This window comes from Phyllobates terribilis, unplaced genomic scaffold, assembly GCF_046119375.1.
Source record: "Phyllobates terribilis strain yellow unplaced genomic scaffold, ASM4611937v1 Scaffold_1__5_contigs__length_1240528914, whole genome shotgun sequence".
Taxonomy (NCBI): Eukaryota; Metazoa; Chordata; class Amphibia; order Anura; family Dendrobatidae; genus Phyllobates; species Phyllobates terribilis.
In genome coordinates this window covers 1,184,615,058-1,184,632,324 of record NW_027362761.1, presented here as the reverse complement: position 1 = coordinate 1,184,632,324, position 17,267 = coordinate 1,184,615,058, and the positions used below count along the sequence as shown (strand labels likewise).

The 17,267-nt window shown below is 41.8% G+C and overlaps 1 protein-coding gene across 2 annotated transcripts in view; it reads left to right on the top strand.

The window, feature by feature from the left end:
- The window catches only part of LOC141163824 (catenin alpha-2), a 1,318,034-nt gene that overhangs the window by 275,675 nt on the left and 1,025,092 nt on the right, over window positions 1–17,267 (top strand). For both annotated transcript variants that reach the window (XM_073649181.1, XM_073649182.1), the window contains exon 2: window positions 6,119–6,199. In XM_073649181.1, coding sequence (XP_073505282.1) covers window positions 6,119–6,199 — 81 coding nt within the window. The remainder of the gene's footprint in view (window positions 1–6,118; window positions 6,200–17,267) is intronic.

The window sequence follows — 17,267 nt, the reverse complement described above, 5'->3', positions numbered from 1 at the left end:
TCTGTACACTAAGGAAGGTCTTACATTACCGAAACGTTTGCTTTGTACTACTTTTTCTACTATTAAATTCTCAAAATTTATTGAGTCATCTTGAGTAGTGTTGAGCGAATTTGTTCGGCATTTCAAATTTGGGTTCGTGTTCGGGGTTCCAGCTTGTTAGCGACAAAAAATCTGCTCCGCCCACGAACATCCCTGATTTGCCACGCTGTCACGCAGATGTTATGGCAAATCAGGGATATTCATGGGCGGAGCCAACTTTTTTGGCGCGAACAAGCCGAAACCCCAAACAGGAACCCGAATTTGAAATGCTGAACAAATTCGCTCAACACTAATCTTGAGTGCCAAGTTTTTCGTCTTATTGCTCTGGGGTTGAACCTTACTTGTTCACCGATCTGCCCAGGAAGTCTGTAACCTACCATATTTAATGAATGGAGTGGTGACTTCCATGCATAATACATGCTCCATTCCCACAGGGTACTTCAGTTCTCCCGGAAGTCTGTTGCAATGTTCGAAGTTCCGGGGGAAGTCCATTGCAGAGAGAGAGAAAGAGAGAGAGTTTTTGTAGCAGAACCCGAACTTCCGCTCATCCCTAGTGACATGTTCTCTCAAATTGTCCCGAGATCTCTATTATAGTTTTAGGTAGGTTTATTCCTTATGGAATTTTTTTTTGGAGAGGGGGGTGGAGGTAAATGCACATTCTGTTTTCTTTGCTATACTCAGTATACAAAACTTTTTTATAAAGCCAAGTATTAATAATGATTCAACCTAGAGCAGCTTAACAAAGCCATTCTTACTGCTGGAAATTGTGTTATTAATTGAGCCGGATTCCAACTTGCTGACACAGGCACTAAGAGCAATACATGGAATAAGCAAAAAAGATTCTGTAGAGAGCAGACAGTTGTTTCCAATGGCTCTTTGTAAAGGAACACATAACAGAGCCATTGTGTGCGGTGTGAGTCTGGATGACTGTTTAGAGATTATATTTTTTTTGGCGCATAAGAGACGATGGCGCATAAAATACCACTTAATGTTCTTCATGTGGTGAAAGACATTTCAATTACCCGTGTTGGTAAACGGAAAATACTTTTCATGTCTTCCTTTGAGGGTTTTTCTTCTTACAAATGCAGAAGATGAAAACACTAAAGGTTCAGATGAGAGTTTCTTATTAGGGATGAGCGAGTAGTGAAATAATCGGATTCGCTATACTCGTAACGAGTAGGTCCCAATACTCGGGTACTCGTTACGAGTCCAATGTAAGTCAATGAGAAAAGCGAGTAAGCCGAGTAATTGTCTGCTCGTACCTATAAAGCGGTCTGGGTGCTGAGGAAAAGGCTGAAATGGGTGCATGATTGTTTAAAAGCAGGCGGTAAAAAGCTGCCGGTTTTAAACAATCACTCAGTCCCATACTCGCTTCCTTGCACCCTCCCATCCCTATCCTCTGCTCCCACACCGCCTCCCATCCTGATCCTAAATTAGGACCGGGCGGTGAGCGCAGCACCAGTGAGCGGGGAGCAAAGGACCCGGGCGTGGAAGCCGGCAGTGAAAAGACTTCACCGTCGGCTTTCCCATTCGGTGCAGCGCTCCCCGCTCCCTGATGTACGCTCCCGACTCCCTGGTGCTTCGCTCCCAGCCTGGCAAATAACGTCTGCAGGAGAATTCTCCTACGCTGTCAGTAATGTGCATGAGGTGAGCTGAGTTAATTTGACATGAACTCAGCTCATCTGGATGCTGTCGCAGCGAGACACTGAGGAGCGCAAGCATGCCTGCGCTCCGCAGTGTCTCTGAAAGATGACAAGCTGAATGACAGCATTCTGCTGCGATCCAGCCTGCCATCTCAATGCCATCCCAGCGTGAGAGAATTCTCCTGCTTAAGTGGTGACGTCATTTGCCGGCATCGCATGAGCAGGAGAATTCTCCCACGCTGTCAGTGACGTGCATGAGGTGAGCTGAGTTCATTTGACATGAACTCGGCTCATCTGGATGCCATCACAGCGAGACACTAAGGATCTTCTCAGTGTCTGCGGCATGGCAAGCTGGATGGCAGCCTTCTGCTGCGATCCAGCCTGTCATGTCAATGTAGCAGAGCTGAAGCCGTCCTGGGAACCATGGAAAGGTAAGGATGAGGTTGGTTTATTATTTTACTTTTATTGCAGAAGACATTGGCTTCAGCTGGAATGGGCGATACGGTAAGTAGAGTTTAATTTAGAACATTAAAGAAATGTGTATTTATTTCAATTAAAGGATTTTATTCTGGGTGTTGGTGTTTTTTTTAACTTTCACTATGTTGTTAGTAATGGGGGTGTCTTATAGACGCCTCTCCATTACTAACCTGGGCTTGATGTCAGCTGGCATTATAAGCTGACATCAACCCCAACCCTATTACCCCATGGCAGGGAGAAGAGGGAGGCTAAGTGCCAGAATTGGCAGACCCTATGGATGCGCCATTTCTGGGGCGGCTGAGGGCTGGTGTTTCTAGCCTGGGAGGGGGCCAATATTCAAGGCACCCTTCCTGGTCTATTAATATAAGCCCCCAGCTGTCTGCCTAGCCTTTGCTAGCTATTAAAATAGGGGGACCCCACGTCATTTTTTTTTGGGTCCCCCATTTTAATAGCTAGTAAAGGCTAGGTATTCAGCTGGGAGTTTAACCTGCGCTAGAGACTAAAATTACGGGGGATCCCACGCCAATTTTTTTTTTAATAAATCCTTTATTTTAACACTAAATGACAAGTACAGTAACCAACATTGTCACTGTACTTATTATATATGTGACTGACATGTTTCTATCTATCTAATCTATGTGTGATGCTCTACTCTTTCTGTTCTAAATTGTCGGGTATCAGTGTATGCCGCTGATGAATTGCCGGCCGGCTTTTTTAAAGAGACGGATGCATGAAAATCGATCCGAGCTTCGAGCACCCGAGCATTTTAGTGCTCGCTCATCACTACAGTGCGGCCGTGGGAAAGTTGATGTGAGTTCATGCAGTCAAGCATGAACTCACATGAACCCTCTCAGGGCACCGAGGCTACTTGAAATGAACAGCTGATCAGCATCAGATGATACCTCAGCTGTTCATTTGAAATAAATGTCGGGAAAGCTGGCAGTGAAAAGACTTTACCGCCGGCTTTCCCGTTCGGTGCTGCGCTGCCCGCTCCCTGATGTACACTCCCTGCTCCCTGATGCCCCCACCCGGTCCTAAGTAAGGACCGGGCGGGGAGCGAAGCGAAGCCGGGGAACACCGGCGGTGAAGTCGTTTCACTGCCGGCTTCCCCGCCCGGATCCTTTGCTCCCGGCTCACTGGCGCTGCGCTCCCCGCTCTCTGGTGTTGCACTCCCCGCCCAGTCCTAACTTAGGATCGGGATGGGAGGCGGTGGGGGGAGCTGAGAATCGGGATGGGAGGCTGCGGGGAAGCGAGCTTTTTACCGCCAGCTTTTAAACAATCATGCACCCATTTCACTCCTTTCCTCAGCCCCTAGACCACTTTATAGGCTCCAGCAGACTATTACTGGACTTACTCGCATTTCCCATTGACTTACATCGTACTCGTTACTCCTAGCGTGTAATCACAAGGAAACTCGGGGAGTAACGAGTAGTCCGAGTACTATACTATTCGGCGAGAACCGAATTGTAACGAGTATACTCGCTCATCCCTATTTCTTATGTCTGACGGGTCGACTTGGCTTTCATCTTTCAAGTGCAGTAGATATTTGACGGCTACTTTATATTATTGTTATTATTTTTTTTCATCACTTAACTATTTTAACACCATAAAGCATATGTAGATGTTCCCATATTTTCCAATATAGCATCTAGCAACCCATTGTTTGCCCAGTTTCCATATCCAGTAAAGAGCACCTTGATTCTTGGCAAGTTCCAGATTCATTCACATATGGGGTACTGGAATATTGCTAATTTTAGCTTCCATTCTTTGGTCCCCAATACTTTTCATAAGAACATTCTTGCCTAAAGTTTTGCAGGATGGAGTGGGCCATTGCTGATTCCCATTTCCCTCTCTAGAGATGAGGAACCCTGGTTTGAACCTTGGCCTTTTCCCTTTTTCTTGCCAAGATTGGCAAATCTTTGGAAAGTGAAACCTCTTCCAAGATTCATGCCAAATACGGTGCAGTTAGATTATATTTTTGCCTCCTTTTCTTGGTCTCCACTGTTGCAAAATTACATCTTTACAAAGTTTTCTTCATTGTAGGATGGTGTAACCTTGTGTTAACTTTTTTTTCACTTTTTAGAAAAGGGAAGCTTGCCCCCTGGCTCATGTTGACAAGCTTGTGAATGGAAGCCTCCTTCCCAGATTGACAACATACACGGGGTACTCGGATCCCAGTAACTTAAGCCTCCACCGTTTTGTCACTATTATGTTGCATAAGAATATCCAAAATCCTTGTCTAAATGTTTGTCCATATAAGACAGGTGGAGTCCATTCTAGACTGCCTTCTACACTTTCTAGGGAAGAACATGTTGGTCTTTGGCAAGTTCTCGTTTTGTTATATATGTTGTCAGGCCTATGGAAAGGAGCTCATCTTTCAAGATTAACACCATATATTTGGGTATTTTCATGCTATCAGATTAATCTCCACTCTTGGTCTGATACACATGGACTGACCAACTGGTGGGTGTTAGACAGAAGGATCTCCTAAAATCAAGTGAAAAAAAACTCCAATATATATATATATATATATATATATATATATATATATATATGTATATATATGTATATATATATATATATTTATATAGGTATATATATATATATATATATCAGCAAATTATATATAGTAGCAAGCAGTCTGCTCTGCAAAGAGAGGTGTGTTGGAGCCAAACAAAGAAGTGTTCATCTGGTGAACACATTTGATATAAATGTGAGCTGCTGCTAGGTTGATGAGGCCACTACATTAATGTTGTTTCATTCTGCTTGATGAAAAGTACTGTTTATGTTATCCATACACTGAAGGAAGGCTGATTTCATTTTGGAGCTGTAAAGTTTATGATAGACAGTAAACTACATTCTGTTTTGATATAAAACCCTGTGCTATGTGTATCCAAGCGGCAATCCGAGAGTGTGAAATCATACTATGTATATACAGTATATATATACAGTGATGTGAAAAAGTGTTTACCCCCTTTCTGATTTCTTATTCTTTTGCATGTTGGTCACACTTAAATGTTTCAGATCACCAAACAAATTTAAGTATTAGACAAAGATAACACAAGTACACACAAAATGCAGTTGTTAAATGAAGGTCTTTATTATTCAGGAAAAAAGAAATCCAAACCTATATCTATATATATATATGTATATATAAACATATTAACATAATTTACATTGTTTTTATGAAGTTTCACTGTTGTCTCAATCATTAAGTCAAATTAAAAGACAAATTAAAGATGATCAATAAGTTAAAGTGTTCTTTCTAGAGTAAGAAATCAATGAGCTTTTCTTAGGATATAAATATCTGATTGGTGGGGATTTCAACTTCTATCATCAATATTTTTTATACGGCCCTATTTAACTACCTTGAATGTGTAGTAAGTGGAAGTTTGGTCCTGTTAGAAGTATATGGCCACAGGCGTTGCATTTCCACCAATCCTAAGAGTAAACCTATGTGTTATACTCCGAGTAAGCCACATTAATTTAACAATATGGAAAACTTACAAATGCATTATGTATTAGTTCCAAATATCTATTCTTAAAGATCACCTTCACAAAAGACGACAACCTATCAAACCAGGTCATTGAAATGAAAACCTAAACTTAACACATTGGTCACATTAGCATTTCCGATACTTTTAGTAATTAGAGAAGTTAAAAATATATTTTCTCTGCATAAAGAGAAATTGAAGAATGTGTTTAAATTCCTTATGGCCATGAGCCATGAACTCATTTTGATTCTCTTTACTATGTAATTTTTGCAACAGACCAAAGAGTCTATAATGTTCCATAAGAGCAAAAATATTTATTTTCCATTTATATTTGCATTAAACAATCTGTGTTGTGTTAATTAAATGCAAAAAGTGACTTTATGGTCAGTCTGGGATCCTGATAATATTTTTGTCTTAGTCCTTGTATGTAGAGTATTAAAATCCAATTTTGTTTCTTTTTCCTAGTCTGGAAGAAAAGAAAAAAGTGATCCATTAAACATTGCTATTGATAAGATGACCAAAAAGACGCGGGATCTTCGCAGACAGGTAGGTCCAGACAACAGTTTGTTAATAATTTTGTAAATATGTTATATTGTTTATTTAACCTAAAAATATAAATCAGAATAATAAAATTATTGGAGAAAGAGAAACCGATCACAAGCTGAGATGTTTCTATACAAATGCACAAAGCATGGGCAACAAACAAGAAGAATTGGAGCTACTAACGTAAGTAAAGAAATATGATGTCATTGGCATCACTGAAACATGGAGGAACAATACACATGATTGGAATACAAGGTTAAAAGGATACAACTTATATGCAAGAAACAGACTTAATAAACGGGGAGGAGGTATCGTATTGTAAGTTAGAAAAGCGTATATCTGCACAGAGATTGAAGCATCAGAGATTGGGAGTTCTGTGGAAACTGTTAGGGTAAGAATACAAGGAGAGAACAATGGAAAGGACACCATTGTAGGTGTTTACTATAGGTCACCTGGGCAAGCGGAAGATATGGTTGAATTCTTTATGCATCAGATTGCCAAGTTATCAAAAAATATGGCATAGTGGTCATGGGAGATTTCAACTATCCAAGCATTTGTTGGGAATCTCTCTCAGGCAAAAAGTAATTCTTATCCTTTCTTGCTGACAACTTTTTCTTCCAAAAGGTAGAAGAAAGAACAAGGAGATCTGCTACCTTGGACCTAATTCTTACCAACAGGGAGGAAATGGTTGAGGAGGTAAAAGTGGCTGGGACCCTAGGAGGCAGCGATCATGCTATTATAGAATTTTGGATAATTAGAGGAAGAAGACCTGTGAAGAGTCAGACATCAAGGTTGAATTTCAGAAAGGCAGATTTTAAGGGACTCAGAAAGAGGATAGGAGGGATCCAATAGCTGGATGTCCTTAAGGACAAAAATGTCTCGGAAGGATGGGAAATTTTAAAAAATAAGATTCCCAAAGCACAATTGTTAGCAATCCCTAAAAGAAGGAAGAATGGGAAGCATTTAAGTAAACCGGGATGGATGAGCACAGAACTTAAACACATGCTAAAAAGGAAGAAAGAAATGTTTATCAAATGGAAAGAGGGAGGTATTTCTATAGAAGAATATAATGCTGTCTGCAGAACCTGTAGGGCACGCATCAGATTAGCTAAATCTGATAATGAATTAAGGCTTGCAAGAGATGTCAAAAGCAATAAGAAAGGATTTTGGGGGTAAGTCAAAAGTAAAAGAAATGTCAAAGATTTTTACAGGATGAAAATGGTAAAGTGGTAAAAATTTATGCTGAGAAGTCCAAACATTTAAATTCCTATTTTACATCTGTTTTCTCTCAGAAAATAAATGTAACATCAACTGATCTTCACTGTACTATTGAAGGAATAGTAGCATCCACACTATCTATAAAGAGAGAAAAAGTGAGGGAATACTTACCTAACATAAATTAATTCAAGTCTCCAGGTCCAAATGAATTAAATCCTAGGGTATTGAAGGAGATAGCAGAGGAAATTATTGAACCACTCTTCATAATCTTTGAAAATTCTTGGAGAAAAGAAGAAGTCCCAGATGACTGGAGTAGAGCGAATGTTGTCCCTATCTTCAAAAAGGGGAAGAAGGTGGACCCAGGGAACTATAATCCTCTGAGCCTTACTTCTATACCAGGAAACATTTTTGAACAAATTATTAAGCAACATGTATGCAAGTACCTTTATGAGAATGAAGTGATTAACCAGAGCCAGCATGGATTTGTAACTAATAAGTCATGTCAAATGAACTAAATTTCCTTCTATGAGAAAATCACTGACTGGGTGGATCAGGGAAACGCAGTATATATAGTATAGCTTGACTTTAGCAAAGCATTTGACAAAGTATCTCACACCATCCTTATTGAAAAAAATAACCAAATATGGAATGGACAAGGCAACTGTTAGGTGTTTCCATAACTGGCTTGATGATCGGACCCAAAGAGTGGTAATAAATGGTTGCACATCATTTTGAAAGAATGTCTCAAGTGGGTACCACAAGGCTCTGTCCTGGGCCCTGTGTTGTTCAACATCTTTATCAATGATTTAGATGAAGGAATTGAGGGTAAACTGATTACATTTGCTGATGACACAAAGCCAGGAGGGATAGCTAATACTAGAGAAGAGAGAGAGGATTCAAACATATCTAAACAAACTGGAACTGTGGGCAGCCACTAACAGAATGGTTTTTAATAGGGAGAAATGCAAAGTCCTACATCTGGGTAAGAAAATTGAAAAAAGCATATACAGAATGGGAGGAATAGGTCTAAGCAACAGCACATGTGAAAAAGACTTGTGTTTACTAATAGATCACATACTCAACATAAGTCAACAGTGTGTGTGATACAGCAGCATCAAACACAGTACTGGGTTGCATTAACAAAAGCATAAAGTCTAGATCATGTGAAGTAATTATCCCCCTTTACTCATCTTTGGTCATACCTCATCTGCAATACTGTAACATAGTAACTAGAGATGAGCGGTGTTCGACTTGAACTGTTCGCCAATCTCAAATTCGAGCTGTTTTGGGTGGTGTTCGAGTTGTTCGACGAACCCGAACGATTTGCAAAAAATTCGGCTGTTCGAGGTTATGTTCGATAACTGTTCGTGCACCAAAAGCGTGTCCTGCATGTCTGGCGCTATTTAGAGCACCAATCATGCAGGGATTGTCTGCCACTCACTGTAATGCCACAGCCATGGTGGTTGTGGCATTACAGTGATTGCCCAAATCGATGGGAACAGTGCTCACAGTGAAACATGAAAAGCCGGCAATTCAGCAGCGGCATACACCGGTACCCGACAATTTAGAACCGAAAGAATAGAGCATCACACATAGATTAGATAGATAGAAACATGTCAGTCACACATATAAGAAGCACAGTGACAGTGTTGCTTACTGTACTTGTCATTTAGTGTAAAGGATTTATGAAAAAAAATAATAGTGTTTTCATGCACCGTCTCTTTAAAAAAGCCGGCCGGCAATTCAGCAGCGGTACCGGACAATTTATAACAGACAGAATAGAGCTTCACACATAGATTAGGTAGATAGAAACATGTCAGTCACATATATATGAAGTACTGTGACAGTGTTGCTTACTGTACTTGTCATTTACTGCAAAGGATTTATTAAAAAAAATAATAGTGTTTTCATGCACCGTCTCTTTAAAAAAGCCGGCCGGCAATTCAGCATCTGTACCCGACAATTTATAACAGAAAGAATAGAGAATCACACATAGATTAGGTAGATAGAAACATGTCAGTCACATATATATGAAGTACAGTGACAGTGTTGCTTACTGTACTTGTCATTTACTGCAAAGGATTTATTAAAAAAAATAATAGTGTTTTCATGCACCGTCTCTTTAAAAAAGCCGGCTGGCAATTCAGCATCTGTACCCGACAATTTATAACAGAAAGAATAGAGAATCACACATAGATTAGGTAGATAGAAACATGTCAGTCACATATATATGAAGTACTGTGACAGTGTTGCTTACTGTACTTGTCATTTACTGCAAAGGATTTATTAAAAAAAATAATAGTGTTTTCATGCACCGTCTCTTTAAAAAAGCCGGCCGGCAATTCAGCATCTGTACCCGACAATTTATAACAGAAAGAATAGAGAATCACACATAGATTAGATAGATAGAAATATGTCAGTCACATATATATGAAGTACTGTGACAGTGTTGGTTACTGTACTTGTCATTTAGTATTAAAATAAAGGATTTATTATTAAAAAAAATTGGCGTGGGGTTCCCCTTAATTTTAGTCTCTAGCGGAGGTTAAGCAGACAGCTGGGGCAGATGTTTGAAGCCTGGGAAGGGGGTAATACCCATGGAGCTTCCCAGGCTACTAATATCAGCCCCCAGCTGAATACCTAGCCCTTAATAGCTATTAAAATGGAGGACCCCCCCCAAAAAAATGACGTGGGGTCCCCCCTAATTTAATAGCTAGCAAAGGCTAGGCAGACAGCTGGGGGCTGATATTAATAGCCCAGGAAGGGAGCCATGAATATTGGCCCCCTCCCAGGCTAGAAACACCAGCCGTCAGCCGCCCCAGAAATGGCGCATCCATAGGATGCGCCAATTCTGGCACTTAGCCTCGCTCTTCCACGCTGCCCTGGTGCGGTGGCAGGGGGTAATAGGGTTGGGGTTGATGTCAGCTTATAATGCCAGCTGACATCAAGCCCAGGTTAGTAATGGAGAGGCGTCTATAAGACACCCCCATTACTAACCCCATAGTCAAAGTTAAAGAAAAACACAAACACCCAGAATAAAGTCCTTTAATTGAAATAAAGACACATTCCTTTATTGTTCTAAATTAAACCATACTTACCATCACGCCCATTCCAGCTGAAGCCAACGATCTCCTGCAATAAAAGAAAAATAATAAAGCAACCTCATCCTTACCTTTCCATGGTTCCCAGGACAGCTTCAGCTCTGCTACATCGAGATAACAGGCTGGACCGCAGCAGAACGCTGCCATCCAGCCTGTCATCCCGCAGACACTGAGAAGCGCAGGCATGCTTGCGCTACTCAGTGTCTGGCTGTGACGGCATAAAGATGAGATGAGTTCATGTCCAATGAACTCGGCGTACCTCATTCACGTCACTGACAGCGTGGGAGAATTCTCCTGCACTCAGCACTTCAGCGTGGGAATTCTCCCACGCTGTCAGTGACGTGCATGAGGTGCGCCGAGTTCATTGGACATGAACTTGTCTCATCTTTATGCCGTCACAGCGAGACACTGAGGAGCGCAAGCATGCCTGCGCTTCTGAGTGTCTGCGGGATGACAGGCTGGATGGCAGCATTCTGCTGCGGTCCAGCCTGTCATCTCGATGTAGCAGAGCTGAAGCTGTCGTGGGAACCATGGAAAGGTAAGGATGAGGTTGCTTAATTATTTTACTTTTATTGCAGAAGACATTGGCTTCAGCTGGAATGGGCGTGACGGTAAGTATGGTTTAATTTAGAACAATAAAGAATTGTGTGTTTATTTCAATTAAAGGACTTTATTCTGGGTGTTGTGTTTTTTTAAATACTTTACTAGAAATTCATGGTGGTCATGTCTAATATTGGCGTGACCCCATGAATTTCGGGCTTAGGGCCAGCTGATAATGCCAAGCTGGCCTTAACCCCTTTATTACCCAGTGAGCCACCGCACCAGGGCCCTGGATGAGTTGGGTACAGCGCCAGAAGATGGTGCTTCTATGAACGCGCCATTTTCTGGGGCGGCTGCGGACTGCAATTTGCAGCGGGTGGGGCCCAGAAAGCTTGGGCCTCCCTGCGCTGCGGATTCCAGCTCCCAGCTGCCTAGTTGTACCTGGCTGGACACAAAAATAGGGCGAAGCCCCACGTCAATTTTTTTTTAATTATTTCATGAAATAATTTTTTAAAAAAGGGCTTCCCTATATTGTTGTGTCTGGCCAGGTACAAATAGGCAGCTGGTGGTTGGGGGCAGCCCGTTCCTGCCTGCTGTACCTGACTGGACACAAAAATAGGGCGAAGCCCCACGTCAATTTTTTTTAAATTATTTCAGGAAATTCATGAAATAATGAAAAAAAAATTGATGTGGGGCTTCGCCCTATATTTGTGTCCAGTCAGGTACAGCAGGCAGGAACGGGCTGCTCCCAACCACCAGCTGCCTATTTGTACCTAGCCGGACACAACAATATAGGGAAGCCCTTTTTTTCTTAATTATTCCATGAATTTCATGAATTTAAAAAAAAAATACGTGGAGCTTCGCCCTATTTTTGTGTCCAGCCAGGTACAACTAGGCAGCTGGGGGCTGGAATCTGCAGCGCAGGGAGGCCCAAGCTTTCTGGGCCCCACCCTCTACAAATTGCAGTCCGCAGCCGCCCCGGAAAATGGCGCGTTCATAGAAGCGCCATCTTCTGGCGCTGTACCCAACTCATCCAGGGCCCTGGTGCGGTGGCTCACTGGGTAATAAAGGGGTTAAGGCCAGCTTGGCATTATCAGCGGGCCCTAAGCCCGAAATTCATGGGGTCACGCCAATATTAGACATGACCACCATGAATTTCTAGTAAAGTATTTAAAAAAAACACAAACACCCAGAAAAAAGTCCTTTAATTGAAATAAACACACAATTCTTTATTGTTCTAAATTAAACCATACTTACCATCACGCCCATTCCAGCTGAAGCCAACGATCTCCTGCAATAAAAGAAAAATAATAAAGCAACCTGATCCTTACCCTTCCATGGCTCCCACTACAGCTTCAGCTCTGCTACATCGAGATGACAGGCTGGACCGCAGCAGAACGCTGCCATCCAGCCTGTCATCCCGCAGACACTGAGAAGCGCAGGCATGCTTGCGCTACTCAGTGTCTGGCTGTGACGGCATCCAGATGAGCCGAGGTCATGTCCAATGAACTCGGCTCACCTCATGCACGTCACTGACAGCGTGGGAAAATTCTCACGCTGAAGCGCTGAGTGCAGGAGAATTTTCCCACGCTGTCAGTGACGTGCATGAGGTGAGCTGAGTTCATTGTCGGCTCATCTGGATGCCGTCACAGTCAGACACTGAGGAGCGCAAGCATGCCTGCGCTTCTCAGTGTCTGCGGGATGACAGGCTGGATGGCAGCGTTCTGCTGCGGTCCAGCCTGTCATCTCGATGTAGCAGAGCTGAAGCTGTCCTGGGAAACATGGAAAGGTAAGGATGAGGTTGCTTTATTATTTTTCTTTTATTGCAGGGGATCGTTGGCTTCAGCTGGAATGGGCGTGATGGTAAGTATGGTTTAATTTAGAACAATAAAGAATTGTGTCTTTATTTCAATTAAAGGACTTTATTCTGGGTGTTTGTGTTTTTTTTTTAACTTTGACTATGGGGTTAGTAATGGGGGTGTCTTATAGACGCCTCTCCATTACTAACCTGGGCTTGATGTCAGCTGGCATTATAAGCTGACATCAACCCCAACCCTATTACCCCCTGCCACCGCACCAGGGCAGCGTGGAAGAGCGAGGCTAAGTGCCAGAATTGGCGCATCCTATGGATGCGCCATTTCTGGGGCGGCTGACGGCTGGTGTTTCTAGCCTGGGAGGGGGCCAATATTCATGGCTCCATTCCTGGGCTATTAATATCAGCCCCCAGCTGTCTGCCTAGCCTTTGCTAGCTATTAAATTAGGGGGGACCCCACGTCATTTTTTTGGGGGGGTCCTCCATTTTAATAGCTAGTAAAGGCTAGGTATTCAGCTGGGGGCTGATATTAGTAGCATGGGAAGCTCCGTGGGTATTACCCCCTTCCCAGGCTTCAAACATCTGCCCCAGCTGTCTGCTTAACCTCCGCTAGAGACTAAAATTACGGGGAACGCCACGCCAATTTTTTTTAATAATAAATCCTTTATTTTAATACTAAATGACAAGTACAGTAACCAACACTGTCACTGTACTTATTATATATGTGACTGACATGTTTCTATCTATCTAATCTATGTGTGAAGCTCTAGTCTGTCTGTTATAAATTGTCGGGTACAGATGCTGAATTGCCGGCCGGCTTTTTTAAAGAGACGGTGCATGAAAACACTAATATTTTTTTTAATAAATCCTTTGCAGTAAATGACAAGTACAGTAAGCAACACTGTCACAGTACTTCATATATATGTGACTGACATGTTTCTATCTATCTAATCTATGTGTGAAGCTCTATTCTGTCTGTTATAAATTGTCGGGTACCGCTGCTGAATTGCCGGCCGGCTTTTTTAAAGAGACGGTGCATGAAAACACTATTATATTTTTTAATAAATCCTTTACACTAAATGACAAGTACAGTAAGCAACGCTGTCACTGTACTTCATATATATGTGACTGACATGTTTCTATCTATCTAATCTATGTGTGATTCTCTATTCTTTCTGTTATAAATTGTCCGGTACAGATGCTGAATTGCCGGCCGGCTTTTTTAAAGAGACGGTGCATGAAAACACTATTTATTTTTTAATAAATCCTTTACACTAAATGACAAGTACAGTAAGCAACACTGTCACTGTACTTCATATATATGTGACTGACATGTTTCTATCTATCTAATCTATGTGTGATGCTCTATTCCTTCATGTCTAAATTGTCGGGTACCGGTGTATGCCGCTGCTGAATTGCCGGCCGGCTTTTTTAAAGAAAGCGTCTTCTGAGCAGTTTGTCAGCTTTTGGACACCTTTGAAGGTGTTTTCTATGTGTTCCTTTGTGTTTTTGTTTGCCTGCCATTGGTTTTAATGGTGTTCGACGGTGTTCTAAGGTGTTCGACGAACAGTTCGACGAACAGTTCCTCGAACATCCCGGTGTTCGACGAACCGAACCGAACCCGAACACTACGGGGGTGGCTCAACACTAATAGTAACATGGTAACATAGTTTTTACATAGTAACATAGTTTTTAAGGTTGAAGGAAGACTAAGTCCATCTAGTTCAACCCATAGCCTAACATTTTGATCCAGAGGAAGGCAAAATAAAACTATGTGGCAAACACTAAGCTCCACATTGGGGAAAAAAATTCCTTCCCGACTCCATACAACAATCAGACTAGTTCCCTGGATCGACGCCCTATCAAGGAATCTAGTATATATAACCTGTAATATTATACTTTTCAAGAAAGGCATCCATGCCCTTCTTAAATTTTAGTAGTGAATCACTCATTACAGCATCATGCGGCAGAGAGCTCCATAGTCTCACTGCTCTTACAGTACAGAATCCCCGTCTGTGATAATGATTAAACCTTCTTTCCTCCAGACGTAGAAGAAGATGCCCCCTTGTCCCCGTCTCAGGCCTCAGAGTAAAAAGATCAGTAGAAAGGTCTTTGTACTGTCCCCTCATATACTTGTACATAGTAATAAGTTCACACCTAAGCCTTCGTTTTTCCACAGTAAATAACCCCAAGTGTAATAACCTGTCTTGGTATTGCAGACCCCCCAGTCCTCTAATAACCTGTGTCCAGTTCTGGATGCCACATTTTAAAAAATACATTGAAAAACTGTAGTAAGTTCAGAGAAGTGCTACCAGAATAGTGACCGGTCTGCAAACAATGTCCCATGAGGAAAGGTTAGAGGATTTTGGAATTTTTAGCTTGCAAAAGAGAAGACTGAGAAGAGACTTAATAGCTGTCTACAAATATCTTAAGGGCTGTTACACTGTAGAGGGATCATCTTTATTCTCATTTGCACAAAGAAATACTAGAAGCAATGGGATAAAACCGAATAGGAGAAGATACTGATTAGATATTAGAAAAATCTTTTTGACAGTGAGGGTGATCAATGAGTGGAACAGGCTGCCCTGAGAGGTGGTGAATTCTCCTACAATGGAAGTCTTCAACAGAGGCTGAACAGAAATCTGTCTGAGATGGTTTAGTGAATCCTGCATTGAGCAGGGGGTTGGACACGATGACCCTGGAGGTCCCTTCCAACTTTAACATTCTATGATTCTATGGAAAAAATATATATAACTACTCACCATCCATCCTTCACCCACAATCTTCACCTTCTTATGCTATCAGTCTTGTATATTTTGATCAAATAGTCAAGCCCACCACTTTGACTAGCACACAAAGAAAAAGTGTCTATACTAAGATAGGATCTAAAGGTATAATTTGCACTTTTGGCAAGCCAAATCAGCTAGCGTTATTTCATATGAGACTGCTTTAAATAGATTGGTCACTACAGTTCTATTGATAGTCTAATTTTAGTATAGGCCATCAATATCTGATTGCTGGAGGTGCGACACCTGGCACTTCCACAGGTCAGTAATTACCTGAGTCGAGGGCAGCCGGAAGTTCTTGGATGCTGACTAGTGATGAGCATGCAAGCTCGTTACTCGAGATTTACGAGCATGCTCGAGTGTTTTCCAAGTATCTTCGGCGTGCTCGAATGATATGTTTTAGTCACTCCATGTGCATGATTTGCGACTGTTTGACAGCTTTAATACATGTGAGGAATGCCTCACATGGAGTGACGAAAACATAACATTCGAGCACGCAGCAAATACTCGGCGAGAAAGGAAGCGAAAAGGTTAACAGAACATGCTTGCTCATCACTAATGCTGACGTAAATCAACAAAACTATAGTGGTTGGGCTGGCGTACTGTGGATCCACTCCATTTTTATTTGAATAGGAAGTTGATCTGCAGTACCCAGTTGTGGCTAGAAATGACTGAGCCACTTTTTTCCGGCAGCATCTGAGAACTTCCAGATGCCGCCAATAACAATTTATTGATAGGGGTGCCATGTGTCGCACCTCCACTAATCAAATATTGTTAACCAATCCTATGGATAGGTCATCAGTAGAAAAAAGTTGTGGCCAACCCTTTTAACGCCCTATTAACAATAACCTCCACAGATGGACAACTACATATATCCCAACAATGTGCCAACCTCTTGACCTCCAACCAATGTCAACCAAGACAAGTAGTGCAAGCCACTGTGTCCCAAACAGTGAAAACCACAGAACCCTTATAGCAGTGCTATCCTGTAGTGACCTTATAAATGCTAGCCACAGAGCATTCCAAATACTGCCTCACCAAAAACTCCTGTGGACTAGCTGAAATTTCTCAAATGTCTCTGCAAGAAAAATTCACTGTGATTTCTCTAAGTATCAGCAAATAAAAGATTATCCTTTTGATTAGCAGCTACAGTTCTACCAATAAAGAGAGAATACTTGCCAATAGTCCAAGATTTGCTTACAGAAAGTCCTTCTGCTAGTGGTCATTTCCAGGCAATTTGGATTAGGCTGAGCTGTGCCAAAATAACTAATAGCAAGGTAGGTAACTACGTGGAGATCAAAATATGCTAGCTACTATGCCCCATGAGCACCACCAATAGTATTATCTTACCCAGTCCCCGTCTCTGCATCATCATTGGTAGATGACAAGCAGGATATTACATGTGAGCATCCAAAGTGCCTTTATTCGAAAAAAAGTTATCTGGAAAGCATGAAATAGGAAATTAAATCCCATTCACTTGAATTGCTCTGAGATGTAGCAGTAACATTTAGCGACCTGTGGCTGTGAGATACATGTTGTGGCCAAGGTTGCTGTGTAGCCCTAGCCTAAGTCAATGGTTAACATTGCCCTACTTAGAAAATAATTATCCTTAA